At 44.6% G+C, this 14,120-nt stretch overlaps 1 protein-coding gene and 1 long non-coding RNA gene across 5 annotated transcripts in view; one reads left to right on the top strand and one right to left on the bottom strand.

The window, feature by feature from the left end:
• Positions 1-9,003, top strand: part of DVL1 (dishevelled segment polarity protein 1) — a 257,194-nt gene extending 248,191 nt beyond the window's left edge. For 2 of the 3 annotated variants that reach the window (XM_056543323.1, XM_056543325.1), the window contains exon 15: positions 6,214-9,003. In XM_056543323.1, the coding sequence (XP_056399298.1) occupies positions 6,214-6,620 (407 nt within the window). In that variant the 3' untranslated portion in view covers positions 6,621-9,003. The remainder of the gene's footprint in view (positions 1-6,213) is intronic. The other variant, XM_056543326.1, reaches the window with a different exon arrangement.
• The window catches only part of LOC130293983 (uncharacterized), a 55,661-nt gene extending 42,896 nt beyond the window's left edge, over positions 1-12,765 (bottom strand). For both annotated transcript variants that reach the window (XR_008848346.1, XR_008848347.1), the window contains exon 1: positions 12,475-12,765. This is a non-coding gene — a long non-coding RNA (uncharacterized LOC130293983). The remainder of the gene's footprint in view (positions 1-12,474) is intronic.
• Positions 12,766-14,120: the final 1,355 nt, after the last annotated feature.

The raw sequence follows: 14,120 nt of genomic DNA on the forward strand, positions 1-14,120 counted from the left end.
TGGCTATATCTAGTCTCCTCCCTTGCACTTCCTGGCCGGATCTTGTTGCCCTAGAGCCTAGTGAAAGCGTTTTTGTGTGTTTATACCCTGTGTACCAGAACTTTGCTATCTCCCCTGACTACGTACCTTGCCGCCTGCCCCCGACCTTCTGCTACGTCCGACTTTGCTTCTGCCTACTCCCTTGTACCTCGCCTATCTTCAGCAGCCAGAGAGGTGAGCCGTTGCTAGTGGATACGACCTGGTCACTACCGCCGCAGCAAGACCATCCCGCTTTGCGGCGGGCTCTGGTGAAAACCTGTAGTGTCTTAGAACCGGTCCACTAGCACGGTCCTCGCTATCCCTCTCTGGCACAGAGGATCCACCTCCTGCCAGCCGGCATCGTGACACCACCGCTCCTGAACGGACTTACCACCGTCAGCTAGCCGCTCCTAGACCCCGGACAAAGACATTCCAACCCCTGCCGCCGTCCCAGTACCTGGACCCCCGCGATCAGACATCTTATCCCCCCATCCTTTGGATGGGGATAAGATGTCTAGGGGCGGAGTACCCCTTTAATGCACCTGTGATAAGAAAATCAATACTTCATAAAATGAACTGTTGGATACTACGCGTTTTAAGAGGATAACTTCTCTCTTTATCAGGTCCTGTTCAACTATGGAGTTTACAACTGCAGGTGTATTCACACATACCGTATCCTGTGCATATTTGATGCTACAGATTTAGATGTAAACTAAATTATTGAATGCAGCAGCAAATCTGCAACATCAAATCATTTCAGTCCCATGTGAGCCTACTCTAAAGTTGTTATCCAAGCATACTATCTTGTCTGATCAACCTTCATTGTTTCCTTCAAAGAGATCAAAATACACTGCTCAAAAAAATTAAGGGAAGATAACACATCCTAGATCTGAATGAATGAACTAATCGTATGAAATACTTTCGTCTTTACATATTTGAATGTGCTGACAACAAAATCACACAAAAATTATCAATGGAAATCAATTTATCAACCCATGGAGGTCTGGATATGGAGTCCCACTCAAAATCAAAGTGGAAAACCGCACTACAGGCTGATCCAACTTTGGTGTAATGTCCTTAAAATAAGTCATAATGAGGCTCAGTAGTGTGTGTGGCCTCCACGTGCCCGTATGACCTCCCTACAATGCCTGGGCATGCTCCTGATGAGGTGGGGGATGGTCTCCTGAGGGATGTCCTCCCAGACCTGGACTAAAGCAAATGCCATCTCCTAGACAGTCTGTGGTGGATGGAGCGAGACATGATGTCCCAGATGTGCTCAATTGGATTCAGGTCTGGGGAACGGGCGAGCCAGTCCATAACATCAATGTCTTCCTCTTGTAGGAACTGCTGACACACTCCAGCCACATGAGGTCTAGCAGTGTCTTGCATTAGGTGGAACCCAGGACCAACCACACCAGCATATGGTCTCACAAGGGGTCTGAGGATCTCATCTCGGTACCTAATGGCAGTCAGGCTACCTCTGGCAAGTACATAGAGGGCTGTGTGGCTCCCCAAAGAAATGCCACCCCACACCATTACTAACCCACCGCCAAACCAGTTATGCTGGAGGATGTTGCAGGCAGCCGGACGTTCTTCACGGCGTCTCCAGATTCTGTCACGTCTGTCATGTGCTCAGTGTGAACCTGCTTTCATCTGTGAAGAGCACAGGGTGCCAGTGGCGAATTTGCCAATCTTTGTGTTCTCTGGCAAATGCCAAACGTCCTGCACGGTGTTGGGCTGTGAGCACAACCCCCACCTGTGGACGTCGGGCCCTCCTACCACCCTTATGGAGTCTGTTTCTGATCGTTTGAGTGGACACATGCACATTTGTTGCCTGCTGGAGGTCATTTTGCAGGGCTCTGGCAGTGCTCCTTCTGCTCCTCCTTGCACAAAGGCGGAGGTAGCGGTCCTGCTGCTGGGTTGTTGCCCTCCTACGGCCTCCTCCACGTCTCCTGATGTACTGGCCGGTCTCCTGGTAGCGCCTCCATGCTCTGGACACTACGCTGACAGACACAGCAAACCTTCTTGCCACAGCTCGCATTGATGTGCCATCCTGGATGAGCTGCACTACCTGAGCCACTTATGTGGGTTGTAGACTCCGTCTCATGCTACCACTAGAGTGAAAGCACCGCCAGCATTCAAAAGTGACCATAACATCAGCCAGGAAGCATAGGAACTAAGAAGTGGTCTGTGGTCACCACCTGCAGAACCACTCCTTTATTGGGGGTGTCTTGCTAATTGCCTATCATTTCCACCTGTTGTCTGTTCCATTTACACAGCAGCATGTGAAATTGATTGTCAATCAGTGTTGCTTCCTGAGTGGACAGTGTGATTTCACAGAAGTGTCATTGACTTGGAGTTACATTGTGTTGTTTAGGTTTTCCCTTAATTTTTTTGAGCAATGTAAGTCCATGGTCTTGTGATGGACACACAGCTCTGATACGCTACATACTGTTTATGTGTCCATCACATGACCAGGAACGAAAAATAACTGAAACAAATTTAAAGGGGTACTCCGGTGAAAACCTTTTTTCTTTTAAATCAACTGGTGGCAGAAAGTTAAACATATTTGTAAATTACTTCTATTAAAAAATCTTAATCCTTCTTGTACTTATTAGCTGCTGAATACTACAGAGGAAATTCTTTTCTTTTTGGAATGATCTCTGATGACATCACAAGCACAGTTCTCACTGCTGACGTTATAATAATAATAATAACACTTTATTTATTGTTGTCCTTAGTGGGATTTGAACCCAAGTCCCCAGCACTGCAAGGCAGCAGTGCTAACCACTGAGCCACCATGCTGCCCTTAGCATACATCTGCTATGCATGGTTGCTAAAATGGACAGAGATGCCAGCAGAGAGCACTGTGCTCGTGATGTCATCAGTGTTCCAAAAAGAAAGGAATTTCCTCTGTAGCATTCAGCAGCTAATAAGTACTGGAAGGATTAAGATTTTTTAATAGAAGTAATTTACAAATATGTTTAACTTTCTGCCACCAGTTGATTTAAAAGAAAAAAGGTTTTCACCGGAGTACCCCTTTAAATCCGCATAGTGTTGGCTGTTTCCAGTTGACAACCATCAGAATTCTAAATGCAGCTGAGTTATGTATAAAACATCATGTCAGCAGCACAAGGTCAGTGCAAGACAGGCACAACCAAGTATTTGCTAAGGTATTCATATTTTTATGCAGATTTAAGTAAAAATGCTGTACAGAAGGAGAACTGCCCTTAAAGGTTAGTGCCATTCTTGAAGATTATTACAAAAACCCAAAGAAGAAATATAAGACATTACAGCTTTGATCATAGAATCTAATAGATCTGCAAAATATGAGCCAATATAAACAGCAGCAGACCCGGAAAGAATGAAATAGATGGATACTTACCACTTCCCAATGAGACAGCAGGAGATAGATGATAATAATATGAATGTAAAGAGGTTTATCATCAGCTAGAGCAGTGGTCTCCAAACTGTGGCCCTCCAGATGTTGCAAAACTACAACTCCCAGCATGCCCGGACAGCCGTTGGCTGTCCGGGCATGCTGGGAGTTGTAGTTTTGAAACATCTGGAGGGCCACAGTTTGGAGACCACTGAGCTAGAGAGATGATCTGCTGTTACTCCACAGGACCTACAAAGTTTATAAGATAAGATATAGGTCCGTCCAGTTCAGCCTATTCCCCTATAGTGTTGATCCAGATGAAGTAAAAAAAAAAAAGAAACATGCAGAGGTAGAAGCCAATTTTCTTCATTTTAGGGGTATAAATGAGTTCCTATGTCTGGAATAAATCCTTGAATCAACATTCAACCTCCAGAGTCTAGTGACCATAACCTATAATATTATTACACTTGCATCTTTTGCTAAATCAGGGATGTGGGGATCCTATCGCCCCGGCGCCCGGGACATGTAGTTTCGGGCACCAGGCAGGTGATTTTTTAATTTCTCTAGGCGTTGCGGATTCCCCTTGGCGCGTCTATGTACTACATTGGACGCCACGAGCAGCTAAGTCACAGGTAAAAAAAAAAAGATCTTGTCCCTAGGGATCTGTGCAAATGAGTAGAGATGAGCGAACTTACAGTAAATTCGATTCGTCACGAACTTCTCGGCTCGGCAGTTGCTGACTTTTCCTGCTTAAATTAATTCAGCTTTCCGGTGCTCCGGTGGGCTGGAAAAGGTGGATACAGTCCTAGGAAAGAGTCTCCTAGAACTGTATCCACCTTTTCCAGCCCACCGGAGCACCTGAAAGCTGAACTAATTTATGCAGGAAAAGTCATCAACTGCCGAGCCGAGAAGTTCGTGACGAATCGAATTTACTGTAAGTTCGCTCATCTCTACAAATGAGCAATACAACCCAGCCATAAATGGGGATTAACCCTCCAAAGCTCAGGGCTTAGCTTTAGTTCTTCATTTAAGTCATGATCTCAACATTTCACATGGATATCCTTCAACTTCCTCTGCAGTTATATCTTATCATCACAGAGATGTTGTTATCCTCTTGAAGAGGTACTCCGCTGCTCAGTGTTTGGAACAAACTGTTCCGAACGCTGGAGGCGGCATCGGGAGCTTGTGATGTCATAGCCCCGCCCCTCATGATGTCAGCCGTCACGCCCCTTCCCATAGACTTGCATTGAGGGGGTGGGGCATGATGCCACGAGGGGGCGGGGCTATGACGTCACAAGCTCCTGGCATCGGCTCTAGCGTTCGGAACAGTTTGTTCCAAACGCTGAGCAGCGGAGTACCCCTTTAAGATCTTTTATCCAGGAATTGAACAGTAACAACACATTATATATCCCTGAATGTCGGGAATGCCATATACTTCTTTTTTAAGCCAACCGTCGGGAAAAAAACAACGTCCAAACTCTAATGTAGAAATAAATGCGGCACTCACCGTGTAGAGATAAATGCGGCACTGTGGATCGCTTCAAGCTTTATTATTTCAGTACAACAGCTTTACATGCAGTGGAGTGATACAGTCAAACAACGGTGACACCTAGTGACAGACAATGTGTGCTGACGCACGAAACAGCTGTCACAAGGTATCGTTCACGTTTTATTGTCTGTATCCCCCGCTGCATGTAAAACTGTTGCACCAGAATAATAAAGCTTGAAGCAATTTGCAGACTGGTGAGTGCCGCATTTATTTCTACATTAGAGTTTGGCCTAGCTATGGCTGCATCTGTTTGCCGAGCACCATGAAGGTATGAAGCAGAGATACGAACCTGAGTAAGATCCAGTGGGACAAGTGTGTACAATACGATTTATGTAGTGCCAAAAAATCCAACATGGCTGATCACATTTTGAGAATACATCAGTCTGCTGTCGGCGGCCATCTTGCTTGCATGTTATTTACAGCCAATAGTCATCTGAAATGGTCCCTTCAGCCAACCATTATCTCATATATATATGGCAAGTCGGCAATGCTTGATTGTCCATATTTAATATATCAACGAGAAAAAACAACAGGAGGTGCTCCCCTAGTGAGGACCGTTTGTATAAAATGAAAGAGATAACGCAAAGATGGGTTCTTACCCCTAGGTGTCGCGCTCAGAGCACAACACCTACAGTAGCGTCTATGTGCAGGAAATCGAATGGAACCGCTGCCACGCGGAACTTCCCGGTGTGACGTCAGTCAGTCCGGTGGATAACAATGGAAAGAAATATGTGAACAAGTTCCTCTCAAGAAGGCGCTGGTACCCGGAGATGAAAATAAACTTCTTTATTGGCAACGCGTTTCGATCCCGGTTTGGGATCGAAACGCGTTGCCAATAAAGAAGTTTTTTTTTCATCTCCGGGTACCAGCGCCTTCTTGAGAGGAACTTGTTGACATATTTCTTTCCATGATTGTCCATATTGGTATTCTACCTATGTTGTGAACACCTGGCTAGTGTCACACTTATACACTGTAATAATATAATGTCATTGGTCTTGCACACTTGCCTCCAGCTTGCTCCAGACCTTCATGTGGCTTCATGGAGATTTTCTTTCCCTTTACATGAAATATTCCAGCTTCAATTTTTACAACAAACATCCAGCGTATTCATTACCACAATTACCATCCCATAGTTATCCTTCTGCATGTTAATAATACTCTATAACACCACGGCTTTCCTCTGCAGAACCTTGCTGAGATCTATTGCATGAACGATGTGACCATTCCATACCACTTTCTAATATCTGTGGCTATTTCACTTCTACAGGCAGCAAAAGCAGTGGCTCCAGTCGCAGCAACAGAGAGGGAAAAAGGTCATCGGGCCGAGAGAAGGACCGCAAGTCCAACGGCAGTGGCAGCGGATCTGATCGTGCCACCAGCAGTGGAGGACGAAAAAGTGAAAGGCCATTGAGCCAACACAGTCACCGGAGTCACAGCTCAGTGCCACGTAGTGAACGCAGTCACCGAAGCAGCCACCACTCTCATGGTGCCCCGGGTCTACCCCCTCTTTATACCCTGCCAAAGATTGGAAGTAAGGTGTATGGCACCAGTGGCCCACCAGGGGGACCCCCTGTCCGTGAGCTTAGCAATGTTCCCCCAGAACTGACCGGAAGCCGACAATCCTTTCAGAAGGCCATGGGAAACCCCTGTGAATTTTTTGTGGACATCATGTGACAACCAAAGTGCCTTCTGAGTCAGCCTCTAGAACCCCTAAGGAAGTTTAGAATCTTAAAAATTCCGTATTATAAAACGATTACCACTGCCATATCCAGCTGCCAAGCCATACCGAATGGAAGAACTGAAAGCAGCTCCAGCGCACAGAGAGAGAAGGTTTTAGATGTATAGGTCGTTAGCACATTTTGGAGAGGTCCTCCGAAAGACACAAGCCTAATAAGGTCCATTGTCCTGCAATTCAAAATAACCCTGGGTGGCTGTAAAGTTTGCTGTCCTAACTATCTTGTGAACTCAATGGGAAATGGATACAGTTCAGACATTCCTCAAAGGGTAGTTGATGGCCAAAAGACCGTATCCCTTGGATTGACCATGAATGCAATGAACAGAAGCGGTTCCTCATAAATATCATTATATCATATTTAAAGGGGCTCTGGTGGAATAGATTAATAGTCCAACTAACAGAGCACTAGACGTTCTCACTTAGAAGAGAGGGATTGTACATACTGTCTAGTCCCTGTTAGTGGACTAGATAAGCAACCGCCTTTCCCTGAAGCTGTGGACCTGGAAAATAAGGGACCACATTTTAAGAGTGGTTATAGTGTACACAGAGTACGGGGCAAAAGTCCAGCTTCTGATTGTATAGCTCTAATTCACCCAAACAGGAAAGTGAAAATGCCAAAATTGCCCACAAACATTAGAATCTTAAGGTATTTAAAGGCAACCCGAAGGCTGGGTCCACACAGCATTAAAAATTCCCACGCATTTTATTTACGCTCAACTGTAATTCCTTTCATAAATATTTTTGCGGCAGTTTTTTCCCCAAATTTGCGGCAACAAAAAACACAGCTGAAGATGCGAGCATAAATAAAATTTGCATGCATCTTTACAACGTGTGGACCCAGCCGAAAGCTGTATGCCGGTCCATATATTCAGCTATAAAAAAAAAAAAAACAACGGCTATTTTAATGTAAAGAAAAACAGCAGAACATTTTTGCCGTTTTATTCTTTTGGTACATTTTATAAGCCTTTGTTTGCATTTTTTTAAATTGTTTTCATTTGTTAGTTTTTTTTGCTACAGAAAATACTATTAAGCAATTTGCAAAACAGCCTTTTTTTTTTTTTTACTACAAAATGGGCAAAAAATATGTGAATTTTTTTTCCAAAAAATTTACGTTTTGATAAAAAAAACTTCTAAGAGAAAAAAATCTTTAACTGAATCAGAATTATTGGCTGTTTTTCTTGAGTTGAGTTTAAAGGGGTACTCCAGTGGAAAACCTTTTTTCTTTTTTTTTTTTTTCTTTTTTTTAAATCAACTGAGGCCCGAAAGTTGAGCAGATTTGTAAATTACTTCTATTACAAAATCTGAAACCTTCCAGTACTTATTTGCTGCTGAATACTACAGAGGAAATTCTTTACTTTGTGGATTTCTTTTCTGTCATGACCGCAGTGCTCTCTGCTGACATACCTGTCCATTTTAGGAACTGTCCAGAGCAGGAGAAAATCTCTATAGCAAACATATGCTGCTCTGGACATTTCCTAAAATGGACAGAGGTGTCAGCAGAGAGCACTGTGGTCATGACAGAAAATAAATCCAAAGGGAAAAGAATTTCATCTGTAGTAAACAGCCACTAATAAGTACTGGAAGGATTAAGAATTTTTAATAGAAGTAATTTACAAATATGTTTAACTTTCTGGCACCAGTTGATTTAAAAAAAATAATTAAAAAAAAAGTTTTCCACCGGAGTACCCCTTTAATGAAATTCAGCAGGAAAAAAATATATATATTTTTGGGCCATTTTGTGGATCAAACATTTGAACCAAAATACCACGTGTATTCTAAGGCTATGTTGGCCTGGCGGAATTTATGCAATTCCGCTTGGATTCTGCACTGAAAAGCAGACTGCAGATTATCGCTGTCTCGTGGAATTTGGACGGAATTCCAGCAGAATTTCTGTGTGCTCAAAGCACAAATTGGCTGGCAAAAGTCAAAGCCCTATTGAGTTCAATGGGATTCCACCCTGAATTCCGCAAAATTTAAAGACATGTCTTTAAATTTGGTGGAATGCAGAAATTCTGCATTGGAATGTTCACCGCGGAGATTCTGCTGTGTGAATGGGACAGCAGAATCCCACTGAACATAATGGGCAATACATTTCAGCGGAATTTCTGGTTGAATTATTGTGTGGAATTCTGCATGGAAATTCCACCAAGTGAACATAGCCTGAGGGGGTCCCCTGCTTGTGACTCTATGAGCCAGAGTGGGCAGCTGCTAAATTTCAGTGGTTCCCATTCTGGCTAATAATAAATAACCACTCAATGGCCACCATGTAGGGGTCTATTCACACAGCGGAATTTCTGCCTCAAATAAAAGCCCAATACACTTCTATGGGATTCCGCACTCACGTTGACACTTTGGAATTTCCACTTGCGGAATTCCACAAGCGGAAATTCTGAAGTGTCAATGGGGGTGTGGAATCCCATAGAAGTGTATTGGGCTTTTATTTGAGGCAGAAATTCCGCTGTGTGAATAGACCCTTATACAATGGTCCAAAAAATTAAGGGAACACTAAGATAACACATCCTAGATCTGAATGAATGAACTAATCGTATGAAATTCTATCGTCTTTACATAGTTGAATGTGCTGACAAGAGATGAGCGAACTTACAGTGATTGGATTGGTCACGAACTTCTCGGCTCGGCAGTTGCTGACTTTAGCCTACATAAATTAGTTCAGCTTTCAAGTGCTCCGGTGGGCTGGAAAACGTGGATACGGTCCTAGAAGACTCTCCTAGGACTGTATCCACCTTTTCCAGCCCACCGGAGAACCTGAAAGCTGAACTAATTTATGCAGGATAAGTCATCAACTGCCGAGCCGAGAAGTTTGTGACGAATCCAATCACTGTAAGTTCGCTCATCTCTAGTGCTGACAACAAAATCACACAAAAATGATCAATGGAAATCAAATTTATGAACCCATGGAGGTCTGGATATGGAGTCACACTCAAAATCAAAGTGGAAAACCCCACTACAGGCTGATCCAACTTTATGTAATGTCCTTAAAACAAGTCACAATGAGGCTCAGTAGTGTGTGTGGCCTCCACGTGCCCGTATGACCTCACTACAATGCCTGGGCATGCTCCTGATGAGGTGGAGGATGGTCTCCTGAGGGATGTCCTCCCAGACCTGGACTAAAGCATCCGCCAACACCTGGACAGTCTGTGGTGCAACGTGGTGTTGGTGGATGGAGCGAGACATGATGTCCCAGATGTGCTCAATCGGATTCAGGTCTGGGGAACGGGCGGGACAGTCCATAGCATCAATGCCTTCCTCTTGCCAGAACTGCTGACACACTCCAACCACATGAAGTCTAGCATTGTCTTGCATTAGGAGGAACCCAGGGCCAACCGCTCCAGCATATGGTCTCACAAGGGGTCTGAGGATCTCATCTCGGTACCTAATGGCAGTCAGGCTACCTCTGGCAAGCACATGGAGGGATGTGTGGCCCCAAAGAAATGCCACCCCACACCATTACTGACCATCTGCCAAACCAGTCACTCTGTCACGTCTGTCACATGTGCTCAGTGTGAACCTGCTTTCATCTGTGAAGAGCACAGAGCATGAGGGCGCCAGTAGCGAATTTGCCAATCTTGGTGTTCTCTGGCAAATGCCAAATGTCCTGCACAGTGTTGGGCTGTAAGCACAACCCCCACCTGTGGACGTTTGGCCCTCATACCACCCTCATGGAGTCTGTTTCTGACTGTTTGAGTGGACACATGCACGCTTGTTGCCGGCTGGAGGTCATTTTGCAGGGCTCTGGCAGTGCTCCTCCTGCTCCTCCTTGCACAAAGGCGGAGGTAGCGATCCTGCTGCTGGGTTGTTGCCTAGCATAGGAACTAAGAAGTGGTCTGTGGTCACTACCTGCAGAACCCTTCCTTTATTGGGGGTGTCTTGCTAATTGCCTATAATTTCCCCCTGTTGTCTGTTCCATTTGCACAACAGCATGTGAAATTGATTGTCAATCAGTGTTGCTTCCTGAGTGGACAGTGTGATTTCACAGAAGTGTCACTGACTTGGAGTTACATTGTGTTGTTTAAGTGTTCCCTTTATTTTTTTGAGCAGTGTACTACATTTCTTCTGTGACAAGGGAAATGTATAGTTGGCCACAACTTCCCCAACAATAACAGCTGATTGCCCTAGGTGTCAGACGCTTGACTAGTGGCGATCAGCTGATCACTGTCCGGCTTCATTTAAAAAAAAAAAAAAGGGCTTCTTGACGCATGACAATCCTTTTAAGCAGACTATTGCTCCACTATTTGAGCTGTATTATCTGTTCCTGGAGAAGAGAACCCCTTTAAATATTCTGCGGACAATCAGAATTGCATTCAACAACCTGTACTGGACTCTACCGCCACCTACATGTCAAACACTACTGAAAAAAATCAATTAATGTAGAGGATTAACTAGAACACAATATTGATGTTACACTAGATACAACTGAACCCACCGTCCCAAATATGGAGGAAAGCACTTAAAAATCTGACCCACACCTCCGCTCCTCCCCACCGACCAGACAAAAAATAATTTCTCTGCATTCTGATTATTTCCTACTAACTGTGCTACAAAATGTACAGAAAATCTGTGTATAGATAAGATCTAATTTAATGTTTGTTTTTTTAATATATGTGTATATCTGTGTAAATAACAGTTACATAGAAAAGTTAATTCAACTTCTTTTTTTCCTTTCATTAAAAATCCAACAAGAATATGCTAGATCAGGTGCCATAGCTGTTATAGGGACTACAACTCCCAGGATTCTCTGCCAGGGCGCCTGTTCCCGCACTCTGTGTTTTCCAGCAGCTTACCATGAAACAGCATTAATAGTAGAGAATGCATTGACTTGTGTTACCGACGTCAGAGACTTTTAATTTATTGTGAAAAATTAAACAACATTCTTGAATTTCAGTGTCTGCTTGAATTTTGTGGCTGGGCTGCAGAGGGTTCCTGTCCCAAAAAATTGCTAGAAAAGTACTTAAAGGGATACTCTGGCCCTAAGACATTTTATCCCCTATCAAAAGAATATGATCATGGGGGTACCGACGCTGAGGACCCCCGCCATCTTTCAGGCAGCACCCCGCTATCATCAGCCTCCGGAGTGAACATCGCTCCGGGTCTCACGAATCACGGGACTGGAGTATCGTGATGTCACGGCTCTGTCCCGTGTGCTGTCACGTTCCGCCCCCTCAATGCAAGTCTATGGGCGGGGTCGTGACAGCCACCTTGCCCCCTCCCATAGGCTTGCATTGAGGGGGCAGAGCGTGATGTTACATGGTGGCGGAGCCGTGATGTCACAATTCTCCGGCCCCTTGATCGTAATTCATCAGACCCAGAGTGATGTTCACTCCGGAGGCTGATGATAGCGGGGTGCTGCCTGAAAGATGGCGGGGGTCCTTAGCAGCGGGACCCCCATGATCAGGCATCTTATCCCCTATCCTTAGGGCCAGAGTACCCCTTAAAAGGGGTTATCCTGGAATAGAAAACACAGCTAATTTATTTCAAAAAACGCTCCCTGTCTGTCTCCAGGTTGGGTGTGGTTTTACAATTTGGCTCCATTCACTTCAAAGGAACTGAGCTGCAGAATCACACCCAACTTGGAGACAGACAGGGAGTGGTAGCTCTGTTTTTCTATTCCTGGATAACCCCTTTAAAGTGTATCACAGAAAAAAATATTTTTTTTATGTGTCTAGCTTCTGTATTGGGCTCACAAATCCCTTTGTTCTGCTGCTTACTCATTCTGACATCCACTGCTCAGGAAGGGGCATGTCCAAGGCAAGCACTGAGACAACCCTTACTCACCATGCATTCACTTCCTCCCTGAATCTGCTGTGCTGTGCTGGGTGTCTTCATCCAATCACTGCAGGCTGCTCTGTAACCCCCTCCTCTCTGTTTTCATGCTACAGTCTAATAGACAAGACAGGAGTGAGCACAGAGGAGTGCTAGTGCTGCTCTCACTTCCTGGACTTTGACAAAGATGATGCTGCATTCGGACAGGATTATGTTCTGAGATAAAAAAAAATGATGAAGTATAATAAAAAGGTTAATGTTTTGCTGAGATGTGCAATGCATAAAAAGTTTTTGCTTCTGACAGTGCCCATTTAAGTATTTGTCATGTTTACATGCAGAAGTAATGTAATTTGTAACATTATGCACTATTTATTACTTCCATGCAGACAAAGGGTTACCATACACATTGGGGGAGATTTATCAAAACCTGTTGCTGAGTTGCCCATAGCAACCAATCAGATTGATTCTTTCATTTTTTTAGAGGCCTTTTCAAAAAGGAAACAATTTGGTTGCTATGGGAAACTCAGCAACTTCTCCTTTGGACAGTTTTTGATATATATTCCCCATACTTTTTATTTAGTCCAGTGTTTCCCAAAATGTGTGCCTCCAGCTGTTGAATAACTATAACTCCCAGCTTGCCCAGACAGCCACCGGCCCCTTATTTATAGCCAGTACAGCTGAAGATGAGTGGGAAAGAGTAGTACGAGTTGAGGCAGATCTGGCCAAGGCCATTGTAACTCAGGACCGCTTAAAGGGGTTCTCCAGTGCTTAGACATCTTATCCCCTATCCAAAGGATAGGGGATAAGATGCCTGATCGCGGGAGTCCCGCCACTGGGGACCCCCGGGATCATGCACGCAGCACCCCGTTTGTAATCAGTCCCCGAAGCTTGTTCGCTCCGGGTCTGATTACGGACGACCACAAAGCCGGCGGCGTGTGACATCACGCTCCGCCCCTCAATGCAAGCCTACGGGAGGGGGCGTGACAGCTGCGGGACTCCCGCGATCAGGCATCTTATCCCCTATCCTTTGGATAGGGGATAATATGTCTAAGCACCGGAGAACCCCTTTAAGGCCAATGTCTTCTGTGGGCAGTAATATCCAGAAACATTCAGGGACTAGTGACACACTCTCAGGAGCATGGCCTCTCTACACAATGGGTAACCCTTCCAATGCCACCATAAACGGGAGATTAACAAAGACAGTATTGCCTTGGAAGTTCATACAAGCCCCCCCCAGTAAAGACCTGTTGTACCTCCTCCTTGCCTCCTGGTGTCTGGTTACATTAGCAATGAAGTGTCATACAGTAATGGAAATGCTTACCAAGAATCTGTGCTTGTGTTAGTGGTAAATGTGTGTCCTGTGTCCTTTTTTTCTGGCAGTGAAATACAGGTGTCTGGCAGCCAATTGTGGTGTCTAGGTGGTGCAGGTAATAGTGTAGGGTATGTTGGTATTTAACCCTTAACTGTCATGATATCAGGATGCAGTTTCCTTAGATAAATGGTTCTACCGCCAACCGTCCCAGAAACGGTAGGGAGAAATAATTGTATTTCCACAGCAGATATTTGATGAAACCGGAATAAACTTTACTGCATATTTTATGCAACTGCAGATAACAGAACAGTCTTTATATAGAGGACCGTAGTTCAGGCTCCTCACA

This window comes from Hyla sarda, chromosome 10 (assembly GCF_029499605.1).
Source record: "Hyla sarda isolate aHylSar1 chromosome 10, aHylSar1.hap1, whole genome shotgun sequence".
Lineage (NCBI taxonomy): Eukaryota > Metazoa > Chordata > Amphibia > Anura > Hylidae > Hyla > Hyla sarda.